This window comes from Oncorhynchus masou, chromosome 6 (genome assembly GCF_036934945.1).
Source record: "Oncorhynchus masou masou isolate Uvic2021 chromosome 6, UVic_Omas_1.1, whole genome shotgun sequence".
Taxonomy (NCBI): domain Eukaryota; kingdom Metazoa; phylum Chordata; class Actinopteri; order Salmoniformes; family Salmonidae; genus Oncorhynchus; species Oncorhynchus masou.
The window spans coordinates 82,567,235-82,594,198 of record NC_088217.1 but is presented as its reverse complement, the minus strand read 5'-3'; the positions used below and the strand labels follow the sequence as shown (position 1 = coordinate 82,594,198).

The following is a 26,964-nucleotide window of genomic DNA, read 5'->3' as shown; positions in this document are numbered from 1 at the left end:
CCGGGTTATTGTAACCCGTGTGTGGTATCATAAAATTACTAATATTTGATGTTATTTATTAATTTGAGGAACTCTTGAAAAATATGCTCTACCAGGCGGTTGAGTTGCCCATTAAAGGAATGCTATTTAGTCCACGCTAGCTATTATGGAGAAATATTGTCGTGGGATTTTTTTGTCTGTGCAAATATAAATATATTTTCATATTCATATCAGTATTTACAATCTGCCTGTTCAATTTGTTTCACAAATGTTTTCAGGACATGTAATTTTACAGTTATTATGAACATATAAACAGTAAATAAGAATGTATATATATTTGAATACTCACATATTGACACAAATATATCATATTGTATTCATATTTGATATCAGTCATCCTTTATCTTGGCCTGTCTTCCATTCCATTATAAGTAACTGAGGCAGACATGACTTTAATTAATTAATTAATTTTAATTAATTTTCAGCATATGTAAAATCCAATACATAACTAGTTTAACCTAATTGGGCAACTGAACAGGCTGGTTGAGATGTTAGCAGTCAAAAACAAATCATGTATGGCCTATATTAAGACTAAATACACATATTTTTCAGAATAAAACTGATGTGGCAGTTAAAGGGTTAATGTGTTGACAGATCAGTCTCCAGCTGTGTTGACAGATCAGTCTCCAGCTGTGTGTATGATTCTACCTTTTCTCTGCGCTCGTCTCGCCATAGACTGAACCTCTTGATGTGAAGTGGGATCTCAACACTAGAGACAGATTTCAAAGCATCTGCCATAATTTTCTTGACAATTGATGTTCTTGCTGTGAACAGAATGAAAATCTGCAAGCCCTGTGAAGCGAAAGCAAAAACAAAGACATTAACAAGTATTTTCAGGAACACACAAGGACAAACAAAAGGTAGTGTTTCCATAAGGAGCAGCTCCATTTATTTATGTTTAGTTTGTGTCTAATTTTCAATCATGTCTGGATTCTGTGGTACAATAGACACAAGTATTTCTAGTTTACATTTGAGTCATTTAGCAGACACTCTTATCCAGAGGGACTTACAGTAGTGAGTGCATACGTTTACTACCTGAGTGGTGGTGAGAACACAGAAGGAGATGTTGAGTATGGTGTACATGGTCTGGTTCTGTGTAATGAGCAACAGATAGCCCAGGATCCAGGAGAGACCGAGCACCACAGCCAGAGAGAAGCTACTGAGGAACTTCTTCTTCATCGATGTGTGTCTTGTACTGGGAAACATAACCAACATACTTAGACAGCTGTAATAGACTGTTGTAATGCTGTGGTATAATAACAGTATGCTTCCATTGACTGAGTGGGTTAGAGCCATGGTGACCACGACAATTAATGATTTGCTTATTAACGACAATTAATAATAAAGAATAATAATACATTTTATTTATTACAAGCTTTTAATGGAAAGACAATAAACCATCAATAGGCTCATTAGTATGCATTTAAATCAAGACATCTTAATGAATACAACATTATACTTTGTGCCTCCAAAATGCCCCAATTAATGTTACCTGGTTAAATTTGGGTTGGTCTTGCCTGTTGTAACTGCAAAACATATCAACACCACTGTGTTGAAGATAAGCATGAATGCCACAGGTATCAGGAACCCCCAAAACATTGGCAGCTTGAAATCAAAGTTCCCCTTTGGATCGAGGGCAGCAAGCCAGCAGCTGAGAGGTCAAATGAATGAGTTAGAGAGTGGGACTCTATGACAGACAAAACAGAATGCCTGTTATTTGAGTAATGTGGTATAAAGTAAACACGAAACCTTTGAACAAAATAGAACATTATTTTAATAACTTATGTTTGAACTTTTTATATTGCTCTTGGCCAATTATTAGCATGCATTACAAACATGCATACAAACTGAGAGAGATAACCTTTTACAGCATGAGTTATAAAATGTTATGAAGCAATTGCCCCACTTTAATTTAAATTGAACCTATTATACAATAACCACTGAAGAGGAAGTAAATTGCAGTACAGCACAGCACAGTACTCAGGTGTAATACAGGTAGTATAGTACAGTACAGTAAGGTATAGTATAGAACAGTACAGCACAGTACACAACAGTGCAGTATAATATAGTACAGCATAGTATAGTACAATACAGTACAGAGAAGTACTCCAGTAGTAGTATTGACTCACAATTCCTCCTGCCTGTAACCCAGTGGATCATCCACTCTGTAACTAATTCCTAAGGTGAGGGCCACCACAACCGCAGGCAGTCCTAAAATACAGAATGTTGTTGTTATTGTCTTGTAGATTTGCATGCAGCCATATACAGAGTATAGCCACTACACATACAGTACATCCTCTAAAGACACAACATCTCTATACAAGTTGCTTTTAAGTTCTATTTCAGGCTAACTAGAGCCTGAAAATATCGCCTAGCATTAGTTTTGGTTCAAGGAGCCCAGGGCTAATGCCAGCCGAAGCTTCTGAAACAACTAAATCATGTATTTTTCTACATGCTGTCCTACCCCATCCGATGGCCACGGTATAGGCTGTGAAGTGTGACGGGCTGGTGGCCAGGCTGTTTCTGATCATCAGGAAGACATGTGTGGCGAACAGCGTGTTCCAGGTGAATGTCCCCAACAGGAAGTACTGCAGCAGGACCGCCACTGCAGTACAAGGCCCCCTGTCCCGCTCTGTGTGTTTGTCGGATGGGGGGAGAACGTTGTCCTCCTGTATTTCAGGTTTGTCCAGCTGTTTATGAGGGTTGTCCACTCCCAACATGAAGAGCAGGGTGAAGATCAGGAGACACATACAGACACTCACTAAGAGGACCGTTGGGTTGGTTTTGCGTGATTTCCTGGGGACAGGTGATAGACAACAATATGTTAGGGAAGTTATATATGTAGTTATGGATGTGTTGGTTCATTAATAGTGGGTTTTATAATGGTTTCACCTATCAAGTCCTGTTGGATCAGACAAAGGGCTTCTTTACACTTGAGAAGCACCCAATATTATGAATTGGTTCTGGAACCCTGTAGGATCTTACCTGGTTGCGATCTGGAATGTTATTGTTAAACTCAACCCTATGATGGACATGGAGCATCCCAATATGGTGATCCAGTTTAGTGCTTCAGCGTATTTAAAATCCCTCCTGAATGACTGTAGAAAGAAAAGAAAAAAGACATTTCAACACTAAGTTTCTGTCACAGTCATACTGTATAAAGTCATCAGGCTCATCTGACCAGGATATCCTGTGGTAAACCATAAGTCAGCAGTTCCAACACCAGGGGTCACAACCCCATGTGCAGTCGCCTAATATGAAAATGGGGTCGCAGGAGAATATCCAAAATCCTGCAAAAAATATCAACCAATATTTAAAAATGAGTGTCTTTGTTTCTCAAAATCACTGTCGTGGATAACCTTAAAAATCAAAATGAAAATTATTCAACCAGAAAGCGCCCTTAGATCGTGAGAAAAGGCCGCACTTGACCGCTGCACTTGAATCATTCCCACTTAAGGTGACCACATTTAAAATACAAAAGTGCGAGACAACAGGAGGATTTATGGGACAGTGTTACCTACCCTATACCTAACTTCAAAATGATAATTCTTCATGTTTTGCCAGTGAAATGTCCAAACTGTGTCTGATTGCCAATCGTTTGATCTTAATCAGATTCATGAGAATATGCATTTAGATCTTATTGAGTTACTGTTTCAGGCACAAATTAGAGCAGATGGTGTTAAACTATATAGCCTCCCTGAATTTTTTTCAATCAAAGCACATTCTGCCTAGTGGTGTGTGCGCTGTTGAGGTTTGGCTGCATGATCATTTTGGGGGACTATTCAGCTAACCATCCTAAATCTCATGAGGTGGTGTTTTTAGTGTAACAGTAACGTTATACTATGCTATTATATTTGATTCTGTTATGTAGAACACTACATAATAACTATGTGATCTTCCAAGACATTGATTCAGCTTTTTTATACAATGGATGCTGATTGGTTAAAACTGCCTTCCAGTCAGTGTCTATTCCACAAGTTATCACCAACTAAATCTATGATGTTACTATAAAAGCATCTAGATTTTATCTCACATTTCTTTTATGGTAACATTTTGTTTTCTACATTGTAGATTTGACAGGGAGGTGACGTTTCTCAGCCAGTTGAAATCATGAATCAGCTGACATCATTTTTTGGGATATATACCAAGAAATGTCAATTGATAAAAGGTCAAACAAAACAAAGGGCAGCTAATTTGCAGTCTTTCCAGCTTCAGTTTGAAGTGATTGTGTTAGCTGTCTTGTTGTTTGCAAGCTCCTCTAAACAACAGTGTCCTGACTAGTGAGCACATTTTCTATGCCAGGCGAAATTGCATCCAAATAAATGTCACTAGAAAACAGCTTAAACAAATGCAAATGCAGCTACTTTTCTGTTGTTTTGGCTGTAATTTTTGACATGACTGTAAGTTACTAATACAAGACTAGTAAAGGCCCAATGCACTATTGTTGTGAAAATATTTATTATTATTCTCAAATTTTTCAGCAGGTGCTGCACCCTCAGCACCCTGCTTCCCACTGCCATGTTTAAATCTTTCAGTCTAATATGGCTATTTACTTACTTTTCTAGCTCTTCATCAGAAACTTTTTGAAGTAGTTAGGAGGCCTAAATGTCCTCTCCAAGTTTACTGGAATTTAGTCCGAAAGGTTTTGAGAAATATTGGTTGATGATAGGCCTAGGTCTCATCTTGTGCTGAGCAGATTGTCAGATCTCAACACTGATTGGAGAAAAGTCTTTGACATAACCATGGCTGTAGGCTACCACATCCTTATGATATACAGGTATATCATAGCACAACGTGACTGCAAGAGTCAGGTTGGAATGTCTGACTGAAATACGGGACAAAGACGTTTTTTTTCTAAATTGGTGGTGGTGTTTGAATTTGTTGATAAAATGTTGGACGTGATTGTTTGGTTGCGGGACAAAGGTCCAAAATACAGGACTGTCCCGCACAATCTGGGACATGTGGTCAACCTATTCCCATGGTGAATGGCAAGGCCCATTACCGTATGAAACCACACACTATTTCAGATATATCACCGCAACAATAGATATGGTGAAACAAGGTGTGGGGAGGGACAGAAACTCACATCAATACCTTTGTCAGATAACACTGTAAAACTAGGAATTGATGCTATAGCGAGCAATCAATAGGAAACTGACTGAACCACTAAAAAACTCCTCAGCATTCCAAATGGACATTTGTTGTGAGGGCCAAGGTGCCCATTCATTTACTTTTGTTTGCTACATGTCGGGGATGCTATTCACAAGGACATATTGTTCTGTCTTACGATTCTCGAGCATGAAACAGCACAAAGGATGCTCAGCGTGCTGCGTGACTATACTGACCAAAACAGATTCCATAGGATTGAATGGTGGGCAAAAAAACAGACTTAGTTGACTTTCTGTATAATGAAAATAAATGTGTCTCACTGCTTATGTAACTGTCATATTAGGGAAACTGAACGAACTGAACGCAAGCATGCAGGAGAAATACAAAAATATTCTAACATTCTGCAAATGAGTGACCGGATCTGTAGATTGAGAGGAAACAATGTCTTACTGGAGAGAAATCCGTTTGAGTGTGATTCTGAGTTAGTTGACATGCCTGGAAGTGACATCGAAAAGCTGATCGAGCCGTCATATGACCGAATGCTGCAGATAACGCATTTTGGTTCCTGACCCAAAGGGAATAAATACCCAGCCGTCTCCCTCTGAGTATTAAAACTCATGGTACCCCTTGACAGCTCATATTGTGTGAGGCTGGATTTAGTGCACTCCTCTGCATTAAAACCAAATATCTATCCAGGTTGGAAGTGACAGCAGAGATGAGGTGAACACTGGTAACCACACCACCTGATTTTGAGTAGCTCCAAAGCAACATGCATCAAGTATAGTATGTCTCTGATCTCATAGCCCCACATCAAATGTATGTGATGGTGAGTTGAGAAGACAAGCAGAAAGACTGTTAGAATGTTTTGCAATTGACTGCCATAGCTCCAAATAAAAAAGTTAACATTGGCTCTTACTTTTACTACAAAACATGAATGTGTTATGTTCTGCTAATTACTGATGTCCCCTTTAAGAACGGAGCACCCTTGGTCAGGTGCAGTGTTGCCCTATGTTATTCTTGTAAATAAACTTCAGTTAGTGCTAAACACGGCTGCTAGAATCTTGACTAGAACCAAAAAATGTGATCATATTACTCCAGTGCTAGCCTCCCTACACTAGCTTCCTGTTAAGGCAAGGGCTGATTTCAAGGTTTTACTGCTAACCTACAAAGCATTACATGGGCTTGCTTGTCTGCTCCCACTCTCTCCCCCCCCCCCCCGGTGCTTGAGAGCGCCAGGCTGCCCTGCATCACGCACTCCTATCATCCGTTATGCACACCTGCCATTCCTCGTCACACGCAGCAGCGATATTATACTCCCCTGGACTCACTCATCACCTGCTATTATCTCCCCTATATATATGTCAGTTCCCCAGCTCTGTTCCCCGCTTCTGCATTGATTGTCTTTTATTTGTGTTACCTGTTAGCTGACGCTGTTCCTGTCTCGTTCCATGTCCGTTATTTATTAAATGTTTTACTCCCCGTACCTGCTTCGTCTCTCCAGCGCCAACTCATGTGACATTGCTCCCTTCTATCTTTCCGATTTGGTCCTGCCGTACATATCTACACGTACGCTATGGTCACAAGATGCAGGCCTCCTTATTGTCCCTAGAATTTCTAAGCAAGCAGCTGGAGGCAGGCCTTTCTCCTATAGAGCAACATTTTTATGGAATGGTATGCCTATCCATGTGAGAGACGCACACTCGGGCACAACCTTTAAGTCTTTATTGAAGACTCATCTCTTCAGTAGGACCTATGATTGAGTATAGTCTGGCCCAGGGGTGTGAAGGTGAACAGAAAGGCACTGGAGTGACGACCCACCCTTGCTGTCTCTGCCTGGCCAGTTCCCCTCTCTACACTGGAATTCTCTGCCTCTAACCCCCTCGGGTTTGAGACGTGGGGGAGATCTTTGTGGGCTATACTCAGGCTTGTCTCAGGGTAGTAAGTTGGTGGTTGAAGATATCCCTCTAGTAGTGTTGGGGCTGTGCTTTGGCAAAGTGGGTGGGGTTATATCCTGCCTGTTTGGCCCTGTCCGGGGGTATCTTCGGACGGGGCCACAGTGTCTCCCGACCCCTCCTGTCCTGCAATAGTTTATGTGTCAGGGAGCTAGGATCAGTCTGTTATATCTGGAATATTTCTCCTGTCTTATCTGGTGTTCTGTGTGAAGTATGCTCCCTCTAATTTTCTCTCTCTTTTTCTTTTCTTTGGGACCTTGAGCCCTAGGACCATGCCTCAGAACTACCTGGCCTGATGACTTCTTGTCCACAGTCCACCTGGACATGCTGCTGCTCCAGTTTAAACTGTTCTGCCTGTGGCTATGGAACCCTGACTTGTTCACCGGACCTGCTGTTTGACTCTCTCTCTCTCTCTCTACCACACCTGCTGTCTCGAATTCTGAATGATCGGCTATAACATTTACTCCTGAGGTGCTGACCTGTTGCACCCTCTACAACCACTGTGATTATTATTATTTGACCCAGCTGATCATCTATGAACGTTTGAACATCTTGGCCATGTACTGTTATAATCTCCACCTGGCACAGCCAGAAGAGGACTAGCCACCCCTCAGAGCCTGGTTCCTCTCTAGGTTTCTTCCTAGGTTCCTGACTTTTTAGGGACTATTTACTAGCCACCATGCTTTTACATCTGCATTGCCTTCTGTTTGGGGTTTTAGGCTTGGTTTCTGTATAGCACTTTGTGACATCGGCTGATGTAAAAAGGGCTTTATATATAAATGTGATTGATACTTGTACTAACTAGCTTTAGTAAATGTGAAACTCCAGTTCACTTCCTTGTTTTCAGAGTCTTTCTTATTATATCCATTAGTAATAAGAGCTAAGACACTACAATGGCGACAAGGATGATTACCTACATTGTGCATCACGAATGCAGATGGGGCTCGTAGAAAGAGAGGAACATTTTGACCCTGTAGCACAGCAGCAAGCAACCAGTGATGACGAGGGGAGTGCTGACGATCATGAGGCTGCAGATCAAAGACCCGCAGAGCCGGAGGTAAAGGGAATAAATAGCATCGAGTTTGATGACACGCAAGAAAAGGAGGCAACTTACATTGAACGTCTGGAACAGCACTTCATTGAAAACAGTGCTGTTGAATTTTATTGGCCCCAAAACATACAGTTTGCTAAGAGATCTGACTGCCTCTCTGAAGCCCTCCAAGAAAACATTCACAGAGATTGTGGAGATATAGCAAAATCACTCCTGATCGCAGAACGTTTTCATTTCCTCAGGAGACACCCCAGAATGAGGGGAGTGTGTTAGTACATATGTTAGCAGAGTTGAAGAAACTGACTGAGCATTGCCAGTTTGGAGAGAACCTAAATTACACATTAAGGGAAAGATTTGCTTATGGACTGAAACAAGAACCACATTCAGAAACATTTGCTCACAGAATCAGATCTCACTTTTGCAAAGGCTGTTGAAATTGCTGTAGCTATGGAAATCGCGACCAAAGATGCAATTGAGTTGTATAAATACTGACCTCCTCTGTTGAATAATTCATTGGTACAATTGCAGTAGCGCAATATCGGTGACACCAGAAATCGAAGGCAAACCCCTCAAAATGGAGCTGGACACAGGATCTGCAGTGTCTATAATTTCCACGGCTGTCTACAATGAGCACTTCAAGGATATCAAGCTGAAGAAAACAAATATGTTGTTGAAACCCTACTCAGGAGAGACATTGAGCCCAATGGGGGTGTTGCAGGACAGAGTGAATTATGGGGAGCAAACACAGCAGTTACAGCTGTATGTGGAGCCTATTTGTTCGCAGGGAATGGCTGTCTAAAATAAAGCTGAACTGGTGTGACTTGAATATGCTCCACACATCCCAGCCTAAAAATAAAGGCACAGACCAAACACTGGAACACTTGCTGAAGAAATACGTCACCATTTTCAGTGATCAGATGGGAACAGTAAAAGGCTTCACAGCCAAACCCGTACTGAGGGATGACCTAACCCAAAATTATGCAAAGCCAGATCTGTTCCAAACTCCCTGAGACCAAAGGTGGAAGCGGAAATGGAAAGCTTGAAAGATACAGGAATCCTGACAAAAGTGGACAGAAGTGAATGGGCCACACCCATTGTTCCTGTATCGTAGTAGGACGCACAGACTCCGAGCACCTGGCTAAACTGGAAGAGGTCCTGAGAAGACAAACTTACAGAAGTGTGAGTTCTTCAAAGACAAGATTGTCTTCTGTCGACATGAAATTGACCGCAATGGACTGCACAAAACACAGGACAAATATCAATGCAGTGGTACAGGCACCACGAACGCAAAATGTGGCTGAAGTGACATCTTTCACTGGAATGATCAATTACTACAGAAGATTCCTTACAAACCTTTCAGCAGTACTCCAGCCTCTCAATCAGCTCCTGGAAAATAATAGGACATGTCAGTGGACAGCAGTGTGAAAATGCGTTTAAAACGGCTCATCACAGCTGAACATGTCCAGATGCATTGCGACCCCAAACTGCCAGTGAAGTTGGTTTGCGATGCGTCCCCTTATGGCTTAGGGGCCATCCCTTCACACACACTGAAAGATGGGTCAGAGAGGCTAGTGGCCTTTGCGTCATAAATGTTGAATGATGCAGAGAAAAACTACTCACAACTCGACAAAGAAGCACTGTCGATAGTGTGGGGCATCAAGAAATTCCACACCGATATGGCAAGCGTTTCACAATGGTTACGGATCACCAGCCATTGATTTTCAGTCAAAAGAAAGGCATTCCGGCAATGACAGCATCCAGGTTACAGCGATCCGCCTTGTTCCTTGCTGGTCACATGTAATGTCACTGAGTTTATGCAGTCATCCCTCCACACAAATGTAGATGGATTACAGACTGTGCTGTACAAGAGAAAGACACAGTGTGGATGCAGTGAACATTTTTCATACCTCTCAGCTTGAGGCAGTACCTGTCAAATCAAATCAAATTGTATTTGTTGCATGTGGCAAATACAACAGCTTGGGGGTAGAAGCTGTTAGGGAGCCTTTTGGTCCTAGACATGGCGCTCCGGTACCGCTTGCCATGCGGTAGCAGAGAGAATAGTCTATGACTTGGTGACTGGAGGCTTTGACAATTTTCGGGCCTTCCTCTAACACAGCCTAGTATATAGGTCCTGGATGTCAGGAAGCTTGGCCCCAGTGATGTACCCGGGCTGTAAGCACTACCCTCTGTAGCGCCCTACGGTCAGATGCCAAGCAGTTGCCATACCAGGCAGTGATGCAACCAGTCAGGATGCTCTCGATGGTGCACCTGTAGAACTTTGAGGATCTGGGGACCCATGCCAAATCCTTTCAGTCTCCTGAGGTGGAAATGGTGTTGTCTTGCCCTCTTCACAACTGTCTTGGTGTGTTTGGACCATAATAGTTCATTGGTGATGTGGACACCAAGGAACTTGAAACTCTCGACCCGCTCCAAATCAGCCCCGTTGATGTTAATGTTCGGCCCTCCTTTTCCTATAGTGCACGATCAGCTCCTTTGTCATGCTCACATTGAGGGAGAGGTTGTTGTCCTGGCACCACACTGCCGGGTCACGGACCTCCTCCCTATAGGCTGTCTCATTGTTATCGGTGATCAGGCCTACCACTGTTGTGTCGTCAGCAAACTTTACGATGGTGTTGGAGTTGTGCTTGGCCACACAGTCATGGGTGAACAGGGAGTACAGGAGGGGAATAAGCACACACCCCTGAGGGGCTCCAGTGTTGAGGATCAGGGTGGCAGATGTGTTGTTGTCTACCCTTACCACCTGGGGGCGGCCCATCAGGAAGTCCAGGATCCAGTTGCAGAGGGAGGTGTTTAGTCGTAGGATCCTTAACTTAGTGATGAGCTTTGTGGGCACTATGGTGTTGAACGCTGAGCTATAGTCAATAAACAGCATTCTCACATAGGTGTTCCATTTGTCCAGGTGGTAAAAGGCAGTGTGGAGTGCAAATGAGATGGTGTCATCTGTGGATCTGTTGGGGCGGTATGCAAATTAGATTGGGTCTAGGGTTTCCAGCATGATGGTGTTGATGTGAGCCATGACCACGGCCATGGGGTCTATACATAGGGGCGGACCGCAGCAGTGACAGGTGAACACGGGAAAATCTGTAAAATCTCACCTCAGATGTATCCCTCTGCCACGGAGAGACACCAATATATTGGAGTGAACCATATAGCTCACATAACTGTGGTTTCATATGTAACTTTCAATGTTTGATGTGGGGATTGAGAGTCATCATACCCCAGAAATACAAACATCAGCTTTTGCAGCAACTGCATGAAAGGCATGTTGTAATTGTCCAAATGAATCTGCTCACGAGGAGCCACGTCTGGTGGCCCAGGATGGATCAACAGATAGAAAACATGGCAAAGAACTGTAGCGCATGTTTGGAAACCTTTCATATGCCTGCTCCTACGCCAGTCCACTTATGGGAATAGCCCATTGCAGAGAATTCATGTGGATGCCGGCCCCTTTGAAAAGCACATGTTTCTGGTTATAGTTGATGCCAATTCAAATGGACAGAGGTGTTTTGCACTGACTCCTCCACCTCAGCTCAGACTATAGTGTCTCAGAACAACTTTTACATCCTTCGGATTGGCTCTGCAGCTGGTAAGCTACAAAGCGCAAGCTTTTGTAAGTGATGAGTTTTCAAGATTCATGTCGGCCGGGAGTGCCATCTCCGAATAGTATAGGAAGTGATGGTGCAAGATTACAGAAGGGGAAGGAAATGTACACACACAAACGGGATCCAGAACTTACCAGGTTCAAGTGAGCCCAGACATAATTTGGCGGCATCACATTAACCAAATGCATTCCACAGAAAACAGCACAACAATAGAGAGAGAACTGGCACATAGAGCTCCTGGAGAGACACACAGGGAACTGTAGAGAACGGTGGGACGGTACAGAGACCCCCGGCTGAAAGAAGGGAACGTGTGGATGAAGGTGCTGCTATAGCAGAAACTATTATGGACCAAGCACACACTGCAGATGTGCAGGAGCCTCCAGACAATCTAAGGCGCTACCCAGAACGAAGACACCAGACAGACTGGACTTATAAACAAACAAACACAAACAAAAATTAACTGTTCATGTTCAAATGAAAATATGCAAAATAACAAGTTCTGGGAAATGTTTCAGTTGTGTTTTGGTAGAAGTAACTCAGATTGTATAAGACAAGGAATGTCATGTTCTGTTAATTACTGATGTCTCCTTTAACTTCTTGCGTCGAGCAATCCCGGATCCGGGATCCTATTTATAGCCTCAATTTCATTAGCATAACGCAACACTAACCTCTTGAAACTCCCCATCCCGGATAACTATTCATTAGAAAATCGTTAACAAATGAAAATGAAATAAATTAAAATAATTGTTTGCTCTCAAGCTTAGACTTTTGTTAACAACACTGTCATCTCAGATTTTCAAAATATGCTTTTCAACCATAGAAATTGACTATTTGTGTAAGAGTATGGATAGCTAGCATAGCATTTAAGCCTAGCATTCAGCCAGCAACATTTTCACAAAAACCAGATAACCAAATAAATAAAATCATTTACCTTTGAAGAGCTTCAGATGTTTTCAATGAGGAGACTCCCAGCCACATACCAGATGTTCAGTTTTTCAAAAAAGCGTTATTTGTGTAGGACAAATCGTTCCGTTTTCTTCATTGCGCCTGGCTATGGAAAAAACCTGCATGCAGTCACCTACCTCAAACTTTTAGCATAATTAACCTCTTAATATCGACTGAAACATTTCAAACGTTGTTTGGAATCAATCCTTTTAAACAAGATATTTTTTCACATATCTCTTCATATGACATGCAGTTGTTCGGAAGCTTGCTTCTCTCTGTGCCTATGGAAAAAATATCTTCTCAGGTGACTTGCCCTTTAATTTCTTCAGGACACCGGATGACTTGGCATCGTGGTAAATGTGGTCTCTTATGGTCAATCTTCCAATGATCTGCCTACAAATTGTGACGCAAGAATGCTGCAGACACCTTGGGGTCGACAGAAAGGTGACTCATTCCTCTTGCGTTCACAGCCATATAAGGAGATCATGAAATTGACCAGAGACCACAAAACCCTTGTCATTTCCGGTGTCCTGCGTCATCTTGGTTTTGATGCCAAAAGTCACCTGAAGCTCACGTTTTTTCCATGGGGCACAGAGAAGATATTTGTATTTCTGGACATGTCAATGAAGTGTTTTCTTTCGAACAGTAGCAATTATATGCATACAACGAGCATCTTTTTGTGACAAAATATCTTGTTTAATCCGGAAAAAGTTTTTCTTCCAAAAACTGAAATAGCGCCACCATAGGTGTAAGAGGTTAACTATTCATGAAAATCGCAAATGAAATGAAATAAATATATTTGCTCTCAAGCTTAGACTTTTGTTAACAACACTGTCATCTCAGATTTTCAAAATATGCTTTTCAACCATAGCTAAACAAGCATTTGTGTAAATGTATGGATAGCTAGCATAGCTATAAAAATGAATTCAGCCAGCAACATTTTCACAAAAACAAGAAAACCATTGAAATAAAATCATTTACCTTTGAAGAATCTGAGATGACAGATGTTTTCAATGAGGAGACTCTGCTTGATAGCAAATGTTCAGTTTTTCAAAAAAATATTATTTGTGTAGGACAAATCGCTCCGTTTTGTTCACGCTTGGCCTATGAAAAAAATCCTGCATCCAGTTATAGCCTCAAGCTCATTAGCATAATTTAACGTTAACTATTTATGAAAATCGCAAATGAAATGAAATGAATGTGCTAGCTCTCAAGCTTAGCCTTTTCTTAACAACACTGTCATCTCAGATTTTCAAAATATGCTTTTGAACCATAGCAAAACAAGCATTTGTGTAAGAGTATTGATAGCTAGCGTAGCATTTAGCATAGCATTTAGCGGGCAACATTTGCACAAAAACCAGAAAAGGATTCAAATAAAATCATTTACCTTTGAAGAACTTCGGATGTTTTCAATGAGGAGACTCTCAGTTACATAGCAAATGTTCAGTTTTTCCTGAAAGATTCTTTGTGTAGGAGAAATCGCTCTGTTTTGTACATCACGTTTGGGTACCAAAACAAACGAAAATTCAGTCATCAAAACGCCAAACTGTTTTCCAAATTAACTCCATAATATCGACTGAAACACGGCAAACGCTGTTTAGAATCAATCCTCAAGGTGTTTTTCACATATCTCTTCATTGATATATCGTTTGTGGTTGTCTACTTTCACCTCTGAATCGCTTGGAAAAAGACGTGCAGCTGAAGATGACGCACCAATTTCGACGGAGGACACCGGGCGGACACCTGGCAAATGTCGCCTCTTATGGTCAATCTTCCAATGATATGCCTACAAATACGTCACAATGCTGCAGACACCTTGGGGAAACGATAGATCGAGGAGGCTCATTCCTTGCGCATTCACAGCCATATAAGGAGACAATGAAAAACAGAGCCTCAAAAATCCTGCTCATTTCCTGTTTGAAGTTTCATCTTGGTTTCGCCTGTAGCATCAGTTCTGGGGCACTCACAGACAATATCTTTGCAGTTTTGGAAACGTCAGAGTGTTCTCTTTCCAAATATTGCACTAAAACGGGCACATTTTTTTATCCAATAATGAAATAGCGCCCCCATAGATGTAAGAGGTTTTAAGAAAGGAGCACCGTATTTGTACTAACTAGTTTTAGAAAATGTGAAGCTCCAGTTCACTTCCTTGTATTGGAGACTTTCTTATTATATCCATTAGTAATAAGAGGTAAGACACTACAAAATGGTTGGATCACAAGATTCTTCAGTTATCAAAATGGGGTCATGTTTCAAAAAAGTCTAGGAACCCCTCCATAGGTCAGAGTGTGGTCAGTAAAAGGGAGATGAAGGCAGCTAGCTACTCACCATCAGCACAGCGAAGTTAGTGGTGTGATTACAGCAACATTGCAGGCCGTCTTCTGAGTGGTTGACTTTGTAGCAGCCAAAGGTGCTCCAGTCTTTCAACGTGTAGTTCCACCACACGCAGGCAAAGTCATAGAGGGAGGTGTTGGGAACAGCCTGAGAAGTAAGAACAGAAACAAACTCACTGAAAATCCTTCAGCAAAATACAAGCATTCACAGTACTCATCTTTAAAAAAATGTTTTATCTAAGTCAATTGTGAAGACTAACAGGTTTAAGTAAATGTGGGAAAGAAGAAATACCAATTCTAATAGATTGTATTATGTACAAGACAACATATGTTCCCTGTAGCGGATAAGCATCAATGGAGAACTTTGATCAGGGGTGTAAAAACATGTGACTTAGATCATGAATAACTGCCCAATACGTTTCCCAGAGAATTTGGACCACTATGTGTTTATTGATTCCAAGATGAATCTTACTGTGGGCTTGAAGAGCATCTCAACATGTAACCCAGACACTTGTCCCAGGTTAGCAGAGATGACCCTTCTCCTGGTTCCTGAAGAAGCTCTGAAAGCCCTGGACCTGAAGAACCGGTCGTTTTGGTAGAGCACAAAACCAATGGAGTAGTTTGTGTTTTTACTACGTAAAACTGAGTGGAGTGAGAAAGAGGGGAGATTGTTGTTCATATCAGGACTTCATATACATGAGTAGCTTGACTTTGCCTTGAGGGCTTATCTCGATAGTGACTCTAAATCTAAACGTTTGGAGACCACAAACAGCAGTTAAGCTCTCTCAGTGAAAGCAGTACAAGGAAATTGAAACTTGAGTTTATACACTATGTTTGCATAAAACATTGGCTCACCTGGTGGGAATTTCATGACAATCTGGACATCGGTAGAACCTCCTTTGTCAGCTATCAGTTCAGAGGTATTGGTATTGAGATGAATTCTGTTGGCCACAAAATTACCAGATCTTCCTGGAGAAGGAGATTGAATTTATTTGGCGTTTAAAGCAGAACAATATAGTGTTACTTCTGTTCCACAGTAGGTGGGTGGCACATTCATTTGAGAGGACGGGCTCATGGTAACGGCTGAAGCAGAATAAGTGGAATTGTATCAAATACATCCATGTGTTTTATGCTATTCCATTCGCTCCGTTCCAGCCATTAATACAACAAATCAAATCCATACCAAACCTTATTGACCTTCAGAGGAAAAACATTTGAAAATTGAGAGGTTTTACACAGTCTGTCAGCACAGATTTAAACTATCACTTTAAATGCCAGTGTTTAGGTTCACTAGTAGTCCCACCCACCAGTCAGAGCAGTAAACTGGATCCCTACTGAGTCACTTGGTACTTGGACAGACTGGACTGCCAGGTTGGGCTGAACCACCAAGGACACATTACTGTGCTGGTCCAGGGAAAACATCTCCAGGGTCTCTGTGAGGCTGGGAGAGAAACACAGAAAACATTAGTTTACATGCACATGCAGACACACACGTACACACATACAGTGGGGCAAAAAAATATTTAGTCAGCCACCAATTGTGCAAGTTCACCCACTTAAAAAGATGAGAGAGGCCTGTAATTTCCATCATAGGTACACTTCAACTATGACAGACAAAATTAGAAGAAAAAAATCCAGAAAATCACATTGTAGGATTTTTAATGAATTTATTTGCAAATTATGGTGGAAAATAAGTATTAGTCACCTACAAACAAGCAAGATTTTTGGCTCTCACAGACCTGTAACTTCTTCTTTAAGATGCTCCTCTGTACTCCACTCGTTACCTGTATTAATGGCACCTGTTTGAACTTGTTATCAGTATAAAATACACCTGTCCACAACCTCAAACAGTCACACTCCAAACTCCACTATGGCCAAGACCAAAGAGCTGTCAAAGGACACCAGAAACAAAATTGTAGACCTGTACCAGGCTGGGAAGACTGAATCTGCAATAGGTAAGCAGCATGGTTTGAAGAAATCAATTGTGGGAGCAATTATTAGGAAATGGAAGACATACAAGACCACTGATAATCTCCCTCAATCTGGGGCTCCACGCAAGATCTCACCCCGTGGGGTCAAAATGATCACAAGAACAGTGAGCAAAAATCCCAGAACCACACGGGGGTACCTAGTGAATGACCTGCAAAGAGCTGGGACCAAAGTAACAAAGCCTACCATCAGTAACACACTATGCCGCCAGGGACTCAAATCCTGCAGTGCCAGACGTGTCCCCCTGCTTAAGCCAGTACATGCCAAGGCCCGTCTGAAGTTTGCCAGAGAGCATTTGGATGATCCAGAAGAAGATTGGGAGAATGTCATATGGTCAGATGAAACCAAAATATAACTTTTTGGTAAAAACTCAACTCGTCGTGTTTGGAGGACAAAGAATGCTAAGTTGCATCCAAAGAACACCATACCCACTGTGAAGCATGGGAGTGGAAACATCATGCTTTGGGGCTGTTTTTCTGCAAAGGGACCAGGACGACTGATCCGTGTAAAGGAAAGAATGAATGGGGCCATGTATCGTGAGATTTTGAGTGAAAACCTCCTTCCATCAGCAAGGGCATTGAAGATGAAACGTGGCTGGGTCTTTCAGCATGACAATGATCCCAAACACACCGCCTGGGCAACGAAGGAGTGGCTTTGTAAGAAGCATTTCAAGGTCCTGGAGTGGCCTAGCCAGTCTCCAGATCTCAACCCCATAGACAATCTTTGGAGGGAGTTGAAAATCTGTGTTGCCCAGCAACAGCCCCAAAACATCACTGCTCTCGAGGAGATCTGCATGGAGGAATGGGCCAAAATACCAGCAACAGTGTGTGAAAACCTTGTGAAGACTTACAGAAAACGTTTGACCTCTGTCATTGCCAACAAAGGGTATTTAACAAACTATTGACATAAACTTTTGTTATTGACCAAATACTTATTTTCCACCATAATTTGCAAATAAATTCATTAAAAATTCTGGAAAAAAATCTTATTTTGTCTGTCATAGTTGAAGTGTACCTATGATGAAAATTACAGGCCTCATCTTTTTAAGTGGTAGAACTTGCACAAATGGTGGCTGACTAAATACTTTTTTGCCCCACTGTATACTCCAACATATGTAGAAATACACACCGTTCACGCTCACACACACACACAGACAAACACACACACTCCAGTACTTTTGGACAGCGTCTCTCTCCTGTGTACTCTCCTCACTGGCATTCAGCAGCTGACTGATGGTAGTTACAGCTGCCACTGCGATGTCCTGCAACATGATCAAAACCAGTGGGATAACCCTCAAGTGTTCAAATCACTGCAGTAGTGACCTCACGTTTCTCTCCAGAACATGTCATAGTTCACGACTTGATTTCAAAACATGTTATACCTCTGTGATATTTGCAGACAGAAGCAGTGTGTTAGCGATCTGAGCTGCAGTGGTGATGTTGTCAGCTGACAGCCGCTCTGGTTGGGAGGTCAAGATCTGAGTACTGAAGGCTAACTGTAGTAAATCACCTGAATTGCTGGAGATCTGAACAGGGAGAGACAAGGATTTTTATTTATTATATTTTAGCAGTGGTGGGCAGTCAGGGCCAGCAAGGCCTTCTCTGCTGGCCTAAACATCATCAGAATATATATATTTTTTAAATATATTTTCCCACAAATATGTATTAAATTATTCCCCAGAGTAAGAGTTACACTCTCCATTTCATAGCGTTCCTCTTGGTTGCACTGCTTCCAGCCCCAGGTTGAGATTTGGAGGGCTGGTCTTTATGTTAGATATTTTATCCAATCATATTCAGCCATCATGTGTTGCCAGGGGTCTAAAATCTGCCCTCAGGCCTTCAGAATCAACAGTGCGGGCGCTTGTAGCTTAAAATGAATGGAAATTAAAATTTAGTGTCAACCAATCAGCTTTAGAGTTGGCTATTGGCTAGTGCCTGCACGTCTTTTGATTGGATTACCAATATTGAGAGGCAGGTCCTATATGGGCAGGTCTCAGAACTAGGAAACTGAAATTGATCAACGAATTAATTCGCGTACTACTAAACTGTTTTTTCAACCCACAATGGCGGAAGGAGAAGATATCGATTTGGTCGAGGATATAATTATAACGCCATTCTCAAGACAAACTTTTCAAGAAAAGTTAGACATTGTCAGGAGAGGTAGACGCCGACGCTACAAAGCCGACGCTACAAAGGCAGGCTCCGAGAAGCACTGCAAACTGTACTGCTGGGAATGCCTATTATTTGCAAGTGATCGATTTGGTGTTTGGAGCGACACTGGCTTTGCAAACCTGAGTTGTCTAACCAAGGCAGCAACTAGACACCAAAGTATGGCTGGGCACTTACAAACAATGGTGCTTTTGGGGACACCCGAGTGGATCTACAGCTCAACGAACAAGCGCGCAGGGCAACGAAGCTGCACAATGAAAAGGTATTGTACTCTTCCCCTGCAATTCTCTGAATAAAAATGTCAATTTCAAGGTGGCGCAACCCTTGGTTATACTGCGTTTTTGTCGAAATGTATAGTGTCTAGAGCCATGGCATCATAATGATGGTAATAAGAGGTGGATTAATTCAGGTGGGACTGTGTAGGACTTCACTGAAGGCCCAGGCCCCAGAACCACGGCACACTACTGTATTTTAGTAATGTTTTTCAACAGAACATTGTATAAGTTGCAGCAACATGCTGAACTGTGAGTACATTTGGATATTAAATTGCCAGTACTAAATAAACTCAGCAAAAAAAGAAACATCCTCTCACTGTCAACTGCGTTTATTTTCAGTAAACTTAACATGTGTAAATATTTGTATGAACATAACAAGATTCATCAACTGAAACATGTGACTAACAGAAATTGAATAATGTGTCACTAGACAAAGGGGATGTCAAAATCAAAAGCAACAGTCAGTATCTGGTGTGGCAACCAGCTGCATTAAGTACTGAAGTGCATCTCTTCCTCATGGACATGCTGTGAGATGTTACCCCAGTCTTCCACCAAGGCACCTGCAATTTCCCGAACATTTCTGTGGGGAATGGCCCTAGCCCTCACCCTCCAATCTAATAGGTCCCAGACGTGCTCAATGGGATTGAGATCCGGGCTCTTCGCTGGCCATGGCAGAACACTGACATTCCTGTCTTGCAGGAAATCCCTCACAGAACGAGCAGTATGGCTGGTGGCATTGTCATGCTGGAGAGTCATGTCAGGATGAGATTGCAGGAAGGGTACCACATGAGGGAGGAGAATGTCTTCCCTGTAACGCACAGCATTGAGATTGCCTGTAATGACAACAAGCTCTGTCCGATGATGCTGTGACACACCGCCCCAGACCATGATGGACCCTCCACCTCCAAATCGATCCCACTCCAGAGTACAGGCCTCGGTGTAACGCTCATTCCTTCGACGATAAACGCAAATCCCACCATCAACCCTGGTGAGACAAAACCGCGACTCGTCAGTGAAGAGCACTTTTTGCCAGTCCTGTATGGTCCAGCGACGGTGGGTTTGTGCCTATAGGCGACGTTGTTGCCGGTGATGCCTTACAACAGGCCTACAAGCCCTCAGTCCAGCCTCTCTCAGCCTATTGCGGACAGTCTGAGCACTGATGGAGGGATTGTGCGTTTCTGGTGTAACTCGGGCAGTTGTTGTTGACATCTTGTACCTGTCCCGCAGGTGTGATGTTCGGATATACCGATCCTGTGCAGGTGTTGTTACACGTGGTCTGCCACTGCAAGGACGATCAGCTGTCAATCCTGTCTCCCTGTAGTGCTGTCTTAGGTGTCTCACAGTACAGACATTGCAATTTGTTTCCCTGGCCACATCTGCAGTTCTCATGCCTCCTTGCAGCATGCCTAAGGCATGTTCACGCAGATGAGCAGGGACCCTGGGCATCTTTCTTTTGGTGTTTTTCAGAGTCAGTAGAAAGGCCTCTTTAGTGTCCTAAGTTTTTATAACTGTGACCTTAATTTCCTACCGTCTGTAAGCTGTTCCACAGGTGCGTGTTCATTAATTGTTTATGGTTCGTTGAACAAGCATGGGAAACAGTGTTTAAACCCTTTACATTGAAGATCTGTGAAGTGATTTGGATTTTTACGAATTATCTTTGGAAGACAGGATCCTGGGTTCATGTGGCTCAGTTGGTAGAGAATGGCACTTGCAATGACAGGGTTGTGGGTTCAATTCCCACAGGGGACAAGTATGAAAATGTAAGCACTCACTACTGTAAGTCACTCTGGATAAGAGCGTCTACTAAATGTAAAAATAAAATGTTACGTAAAACACAAGAAATAAAAAATGGAATGTTCCTCATCAACTGTTAAGCAGAATAAAGGAACAGAATACATGAGCTGAAGATACATGCCAGTTGTTACTGATCTTCAAACTGTAAGATCCACTCCTCAAAATGATGACTGTAACTGATACAAAGAAAGAATAACGCTAAATCAAGACTTCAATCAGGATCATAAAAAATATGCCTATTGACTTACATTTCCTTGAATGTCACTGAGGGTTAATTCACACTGCAGCTCGTGAGGAGGACCAAACATCGGAGAGCCAGTGTCATTCAAACATCTTGCTGAGGCTCTTGGTAAACCGGCTGGAGGAACCAAGACAAAAAGGAACTCAAGGTTTTGTTTTACCTAACACAACATTAATTAGGACTGTAACAGACGAATACATTTTTCTAATATTAGGTGAATAAAAGTAATACCACTGATTGTCTTCTCATCACACAACTCTTCTGAATAAGCAGACCAGGCAACCGTTGTTCTTGGGAAGGAAAAATCACCAATGATGGTGGAATTGCAGGAATTCCCTATAGACGTAAATACATTTCAACATGGACCAAATGTATGACTGCAAACATGAAATATACATTCTGAATGGTAGATCCAGGGTTATGTATAGTATTGTAGTGGTGTGTACTGTGAATGTGAGATCCAGGGGTTAGGTATAGTATTGTAGTGGTGTGTACTGTGAATGTGAGATCCAGGGTTAGGTATAGTATTGTAGTGGTGTGTACTGTGAATGTGAGATCCAGGGTTAGGTATAGTAGTGTAGTGGTGTGTACTGTGAATGTGAGATCCAGGGTTAGGTATAGTAGTGTGGTGGTGTGTACTGTGAATGTGAGATCCAGGGTTAGGTATAGTAGTGTAGTGGTGTGTACTGTGAATGTGAGATCCAGGGTTAGGTATAGTAGTGTGGTGGTGTGTACTGTGAATGTGAGATCCAGGGTTAGGTATAGTAGTGTAGTGGTGTGTACTGTGAATGTGAGATCCAGGGTTAGGTATAGTAGTGTAGTGGTGTGTACTGTAAATGTGAGATCCAGGGTTAGGTATAGTAGTTCAGTGGTGTGTACTGTGAATGTGAGATCCAGGGTTATGTATAGTAGTGTAGTGGTGTGTACTGTGAATGTGAGATCCAGGGTTAGGTATAGTAGTGTAGTGGTGTGTACTGTGAATGTGAGATCCAGGGTTAGGTATAGTATTGTAGCGGTGTGTACTGTGAATGTGATATCCAAGGTAAGCTATAGTATTGTACTGGTGTGTACTGTGAACGGTAGATCCAGGGTTAGGTATAGTAGTGTAGTATTGTGGAGTGGAGTCTGAATGGTAGATCCAGGGTTAGGTATAGTAGTGTAGTATTGTGGAGGAGTCTGAATGGTAGATCCAGGGTTAGGTATAGTAGTGTAGTATTGTGGAGGAGTCTGAATGGTAGACCCAGGGTTAGGTATAGTAGTGTAGTGGTGTGTACTGTGAATGTGAGATCCAGGGTTATGTATAGTAGTGTAGTGGTGTGTACTGTGAATGTGAGATCCAGGGTTAGGTATATTAGTGTAGTGGTGTGTACTGTGAATGTGAGATCAAGGGGTATGTATAGTATTGTAGTGGTGTGTACTGTGAATGTGAGATCCAGGGTTATGTATAGTAGTGTAGTGGTGTGTACTGTGAATGTGAGATCCAGGGTTAGGTATATTAGTGTAGTGGTGTGTACTGTGAATGTGAGATCAAGGGGTATGTATAGTATTGTAGTGGTGTGTACTGTGAATGTGAGATCCAGGGTTATGTATAGTATTGTAGTGGTGTGTACTGTGAATGGTAGATCCAGGGTTAGGTATAGTAGTGTACTATTGTGGAGGAGTCTGAATGGTAGATCCAGGGTTAGGTATAGTAGTGTAGTATTGTGGAGGAGTCTGAATGGTAGACCCAGGGTTAGGTAGAGTAGTATAGTATTGTGGAGGAGTCTGAATGGTAGATCCAGGGTTAGGTATAGTAGTGTAGTATTGTGGAGGAGTCTGAATGGTAGATCCAGGGTAAGGTATAGTAGTGTAGTATTGTGGAGGAGTCTGAATGGTAGATCCAGGGTTAGGTATAGTAGTGTAGTATTGTGGAGGAGTGAATGGTAGATCCAGGGTTAGGTATAGTAGTGTAGTATTGTGGAGGAGTCTGAATGGTAGATCCAGGGTTAGGTATAGTAGTGTAGTATTGTGGAGGAGTCTGAATGGTAGATCCAGGGTTAGGTATAGTAGTGTAGTATTGTGGAGGAGTCTGAATGGTAGATCCAGGGTTAGGTATAGTAGTGTAGTATTGTGGAGGAGTCTGAATGGTAGACCCAGGGTTAGGTATAGTAGTGTAGTATTGTGGAGGAGTCTGAATGGTAGATCCAGGGTTAGGTATAGTAGTGTAGTACTGTGGAAGAGTCTGAATGGTAGACCCAGGGTTAGGTATAGTAGTGTAGTATTGTGGAGGAGTCTGAATGGTAGATCCAGGGTTAGGTATAGTAGTGTAGTATTGTGGAGGAGTCTGAATGGTAGATCCAGGGTTAGGTATAGTGTAAGTGTGTGGATGTACCCTCTGAACAGGTCTCTCCAGTCCACTCATCAGGACAGATACAGACTCCACTCTGCAGCTCACCACCGTTGATACAGTCCAGAGGGGTTGTGGTGGGAGAGGTGGTGGTGGTAGAGGTGGTAGGAGAGGTGGTGTTAGACATGGTGGGAGAGGTGGTGGTGGAGGTGGTGTTAGACGTGGTGGGAGAGGTGGTGTTAGACATGGTGGGAGAGGTGGTGGTGGAGGTGGTGTTAGACGTGGTGGGAGAGGTGGTAGGAGAGGTGGTGGTGGTGTTAGAGATGGTAGGATAGGTGTTGGTAGAGGTTGTGAGAAATGTGTTGGTGGTGTTGGTAGAGATGGTGGGGAGACTGATACTGGTGATAGGGATAGAGGTAGGGTAACCAGTAGTTGGAAGACCAGTAGTAGTTAGGTAACCAGTAGTTGGATGACCAGTAGTAGTTAGGTAACCAGTAGTTGGATGACCAGTAGTAGCTGCAGTGTATTCAGTAGTTGGAGTGTCGGTAGTTGGAGTGTCAGTAGTTCGATTATCAGTATTTGGCGTGTCGGTAGTTGAACTGTCAGTAGTTAGATTATCAGTAGTTGGCGTGTCGGTAGTTGGAGGAGCGCTAGTTGGAGGGTCAGAGGTTATAGGAGCAGTAGTAGTTGGGGTAGTTATGTCAATGGTGGTTGGAATGGCAGATGATATGGTGAGATCCCCCTGTGATAAAGAGACTTTAAACAAGAGAATTAACTCAGTTAACCACATAAACAAGGGAACATAGTGTCTGTTCCTATAATCAGAGCAGATCTATGCTGTTCCAGTTTCATTGTGTCTGCATCAGTGTAGAAATGTTTTCTACTGTAGTTTATGAGAGAAAGAAGTCATTATCACTGCCAATAAACGGTTGATAGCAAAGGCTACTCTGTTATCAACTGTATCTGAGACCTGACAGTAGTCTATTCACAGTATGTAAACGATAGCTTAACAGTAAATTGAACGTGTTTGGATAAAAGTCTGAAACAATGTCTTCACTGATGTTACTGTATCCCTTGCAGCAAACAGAGAAAACGTCAGTCAATCATTGCCTATAAATAATATATATATTTATATAAAAAAAAACAGTGAGGTTATATATGGGTAATAAGCATTTGATAAATTAAATGCATCATACATTTTTGCACATCTTCATTGAAAGCAATTTTCCAACATAATTCTCAATCACAGAAGACTCTTAACAACAGCATCAAACACTGAGTATACACCTCCACACACTTCTGCCCTCAGAACAGCCTCAGCTCGTCAGGGCATGGACTCTACAAGGTGTCGAAAGGGATGCTGTCCCATTTTGACTCCAATGCTTCCCACAGCTATGTCAAGTTGTCTGGATGTCCTTTGGGTAGTGAACCATTCTTGATACACACAAGAAACTGTTGAGCATTAAAAACCCAGCAGCGTTGCAGTTCTTGAACAAAAACGGTGGGCCTGGCACCTATTCCCATACCTGTTCAAAGGCACTTAAATCTTTTGTCTTGCCCATTCACCCACTGAATGGAACACATACACAATCCATTTCTCAATTGTCTCAAGGCTTAAAAATCCTTCTTTAAACTGTCCCCCCCCCTTCATCTACATTGATCGAAGTAAATTTAACAAGTAACATTAATAAAGCATCATAGCTTTCACCTGGAATAACCTGGCCAGTCTATGTCAAGGAAAGATCAGGTGTTCTTCATGTTTTGTTCACTCAGTGTATGTCTGAACATCTTAAATCACCCTGAATGAATCAAATATAGAGCAAGTCTTACCTGTAGCAAAGACAACCATAACCCATAGCTCCTTCATCTCTAGTGTTTACAGGCATCCAGTGTCAGCAGACTGCACATTATTAGGACGTCTGTTGGTCTTATGCTGCAGGCTCTCCACCTGTCACAGAGACTGTAGTAACTTTCAGGTACCAGTTAATGATTTACTATTGAAATTAAGGGGAAAGTACTGTACAGGATCAGTAAAGACACACACAAATAAGTCAGCTATGTTACAGGATGAATAAAATGGACCAGTCAACCAATAGCATTACCCTTCTCTATGCAAAACATTCTTGGTTGCAGCAGGGAAGGTACAGTTCATGTTTTGGTAAACAGAACAACTTTTTTTCCACTAGAGCAGGTGTAATTAGATCTCCCGATTAGAGTTGAAGAATTAAAGTAAATAATGGAAGTGTCTTGGAGGTCTGGATTAGAATGTGAGGACACTAGAAGGTAGACTTCTTTAGAACAGGGTTTCCCAAACTCAGTCCTGGGGCCCTCCTGGGTGTAGGTTTTGTTTTTCGCCCTTGCACTACACAGTAAATTAAATTAACCAACTCAAGATTTTATTATTTGAATTAAACAACATTGAAATGACTTAAACCACATCAAAACTGTGTTGAAATTATAATGGACCTACAAGTATAGTCTACAAATACCTAGGTGTCTGGCTAGACTGTAAACTCTCCTTCCAGACTCACATTAAGCATCTCTAATCAAAAATTAAATCTAGAATCGGCTTCCTTTTTCGCAAAACAAAGCTTCCTTCACATATGCTGCCAAACATACCCTCGTAAAACTGACCATCCTACCAATCCTTGACTTCGGGCGAAGTCTCTACTCAGCAAACTGCATGTAGTCTATCACAGTGCCATCCGTTTTGCCACCAAAGCCCCATACACTACTCACCACTGCGACCAAGTTTGGACTAGTTTGAGCAAATGTTGACTGCGAGGAAGTCTCTAAATGGGGGTCATCGCTGTTGGGGTCACCTGACAGGTACTTTCCACCTTGAGTATTCTGGGAGCTGGATGGTACCGCAATTGCTACTCCTTCTTCCTCCATCAAGGAACTCAGAATCAGAATCACCTTTATTCACCAAATACATTTGCATGTACAGGAATTTGACTCTGTGAAATGGTGCTGCCACAATAAACAGAATATACAGACAATAAACAAACAGATTATATACGGACAATACATACAGTGGGGCAAAAAATAATTTAGTCAGCCACCAATTGTGCAAGTTCTTCCACGTAAAAAGATGAGAGAGGCCTGTAATTTTCATC

The 26,964-nt window shown here is 42.2% G+C and overlaps 1 protein-coding gene across 1 annotated transcript; it reads right to left on the bottom strand.

Annotated features, from left to right (window-relative positions):
• Positions 1-382: 382 nt before the first annotated feature.
• On the bottom strand, positions 383-25,936 carry LOC135542798 (adhesion G-protein coupled receptor G7-like). Its single transcript, XM_064970004.1, has 16 exons — positions 25,676-25,936; positions 23,891-24,601; positions 21,751-21,855; positions 21,527-21,636; positions 18,423-18,566; positions 18,217-18,302; positions 16,360-16,493; positions 15,908-16,021; positions 15,525-15,694; positions 15,048-15,200; positions 3,025-3,137; positions 2,504-2,835; positions 2,169-2,250; positions 1,532-1,690; positions 1,075-1,234; positions 383-831 (listed from the first exon to the last, which is right to left on the bottom strand). Exons 1-16 carry the CDS (start codon positions 25,710-25,712, stop codon positions 619-621), a joined length of 2,823 nt encoding a protein of 940 aa, XP_064826076.1. The 5' UTR covers positions 25,713-25,936; the 3' UTR covers positions 383-618.
• Positions 25,937-26,964: the final 1,028 nt, after the last annotated feature.

Coding starts and splice junctions, on each gene's coding strand:
- LOC135542798 (XM_064970004.1), bottom strand. CDS start 25,712: ATGAAGGAGCTATGGGTTATGGTTGTCTTTGCTACAG. Junction 2,836..3,024: donor ACATTCCAGATCGCAACCAG/GTAAGATCCTAC, acceptor ACCTGTCCCCAG/GAAATCACGCAAAACCAACC. Junction 1,235..1,531: donor ACCAACCCAAATTTAACCAG/GTAACATTAATT, acceptor TATGTTTCCCAG/TACAAGACACACATCGATGA.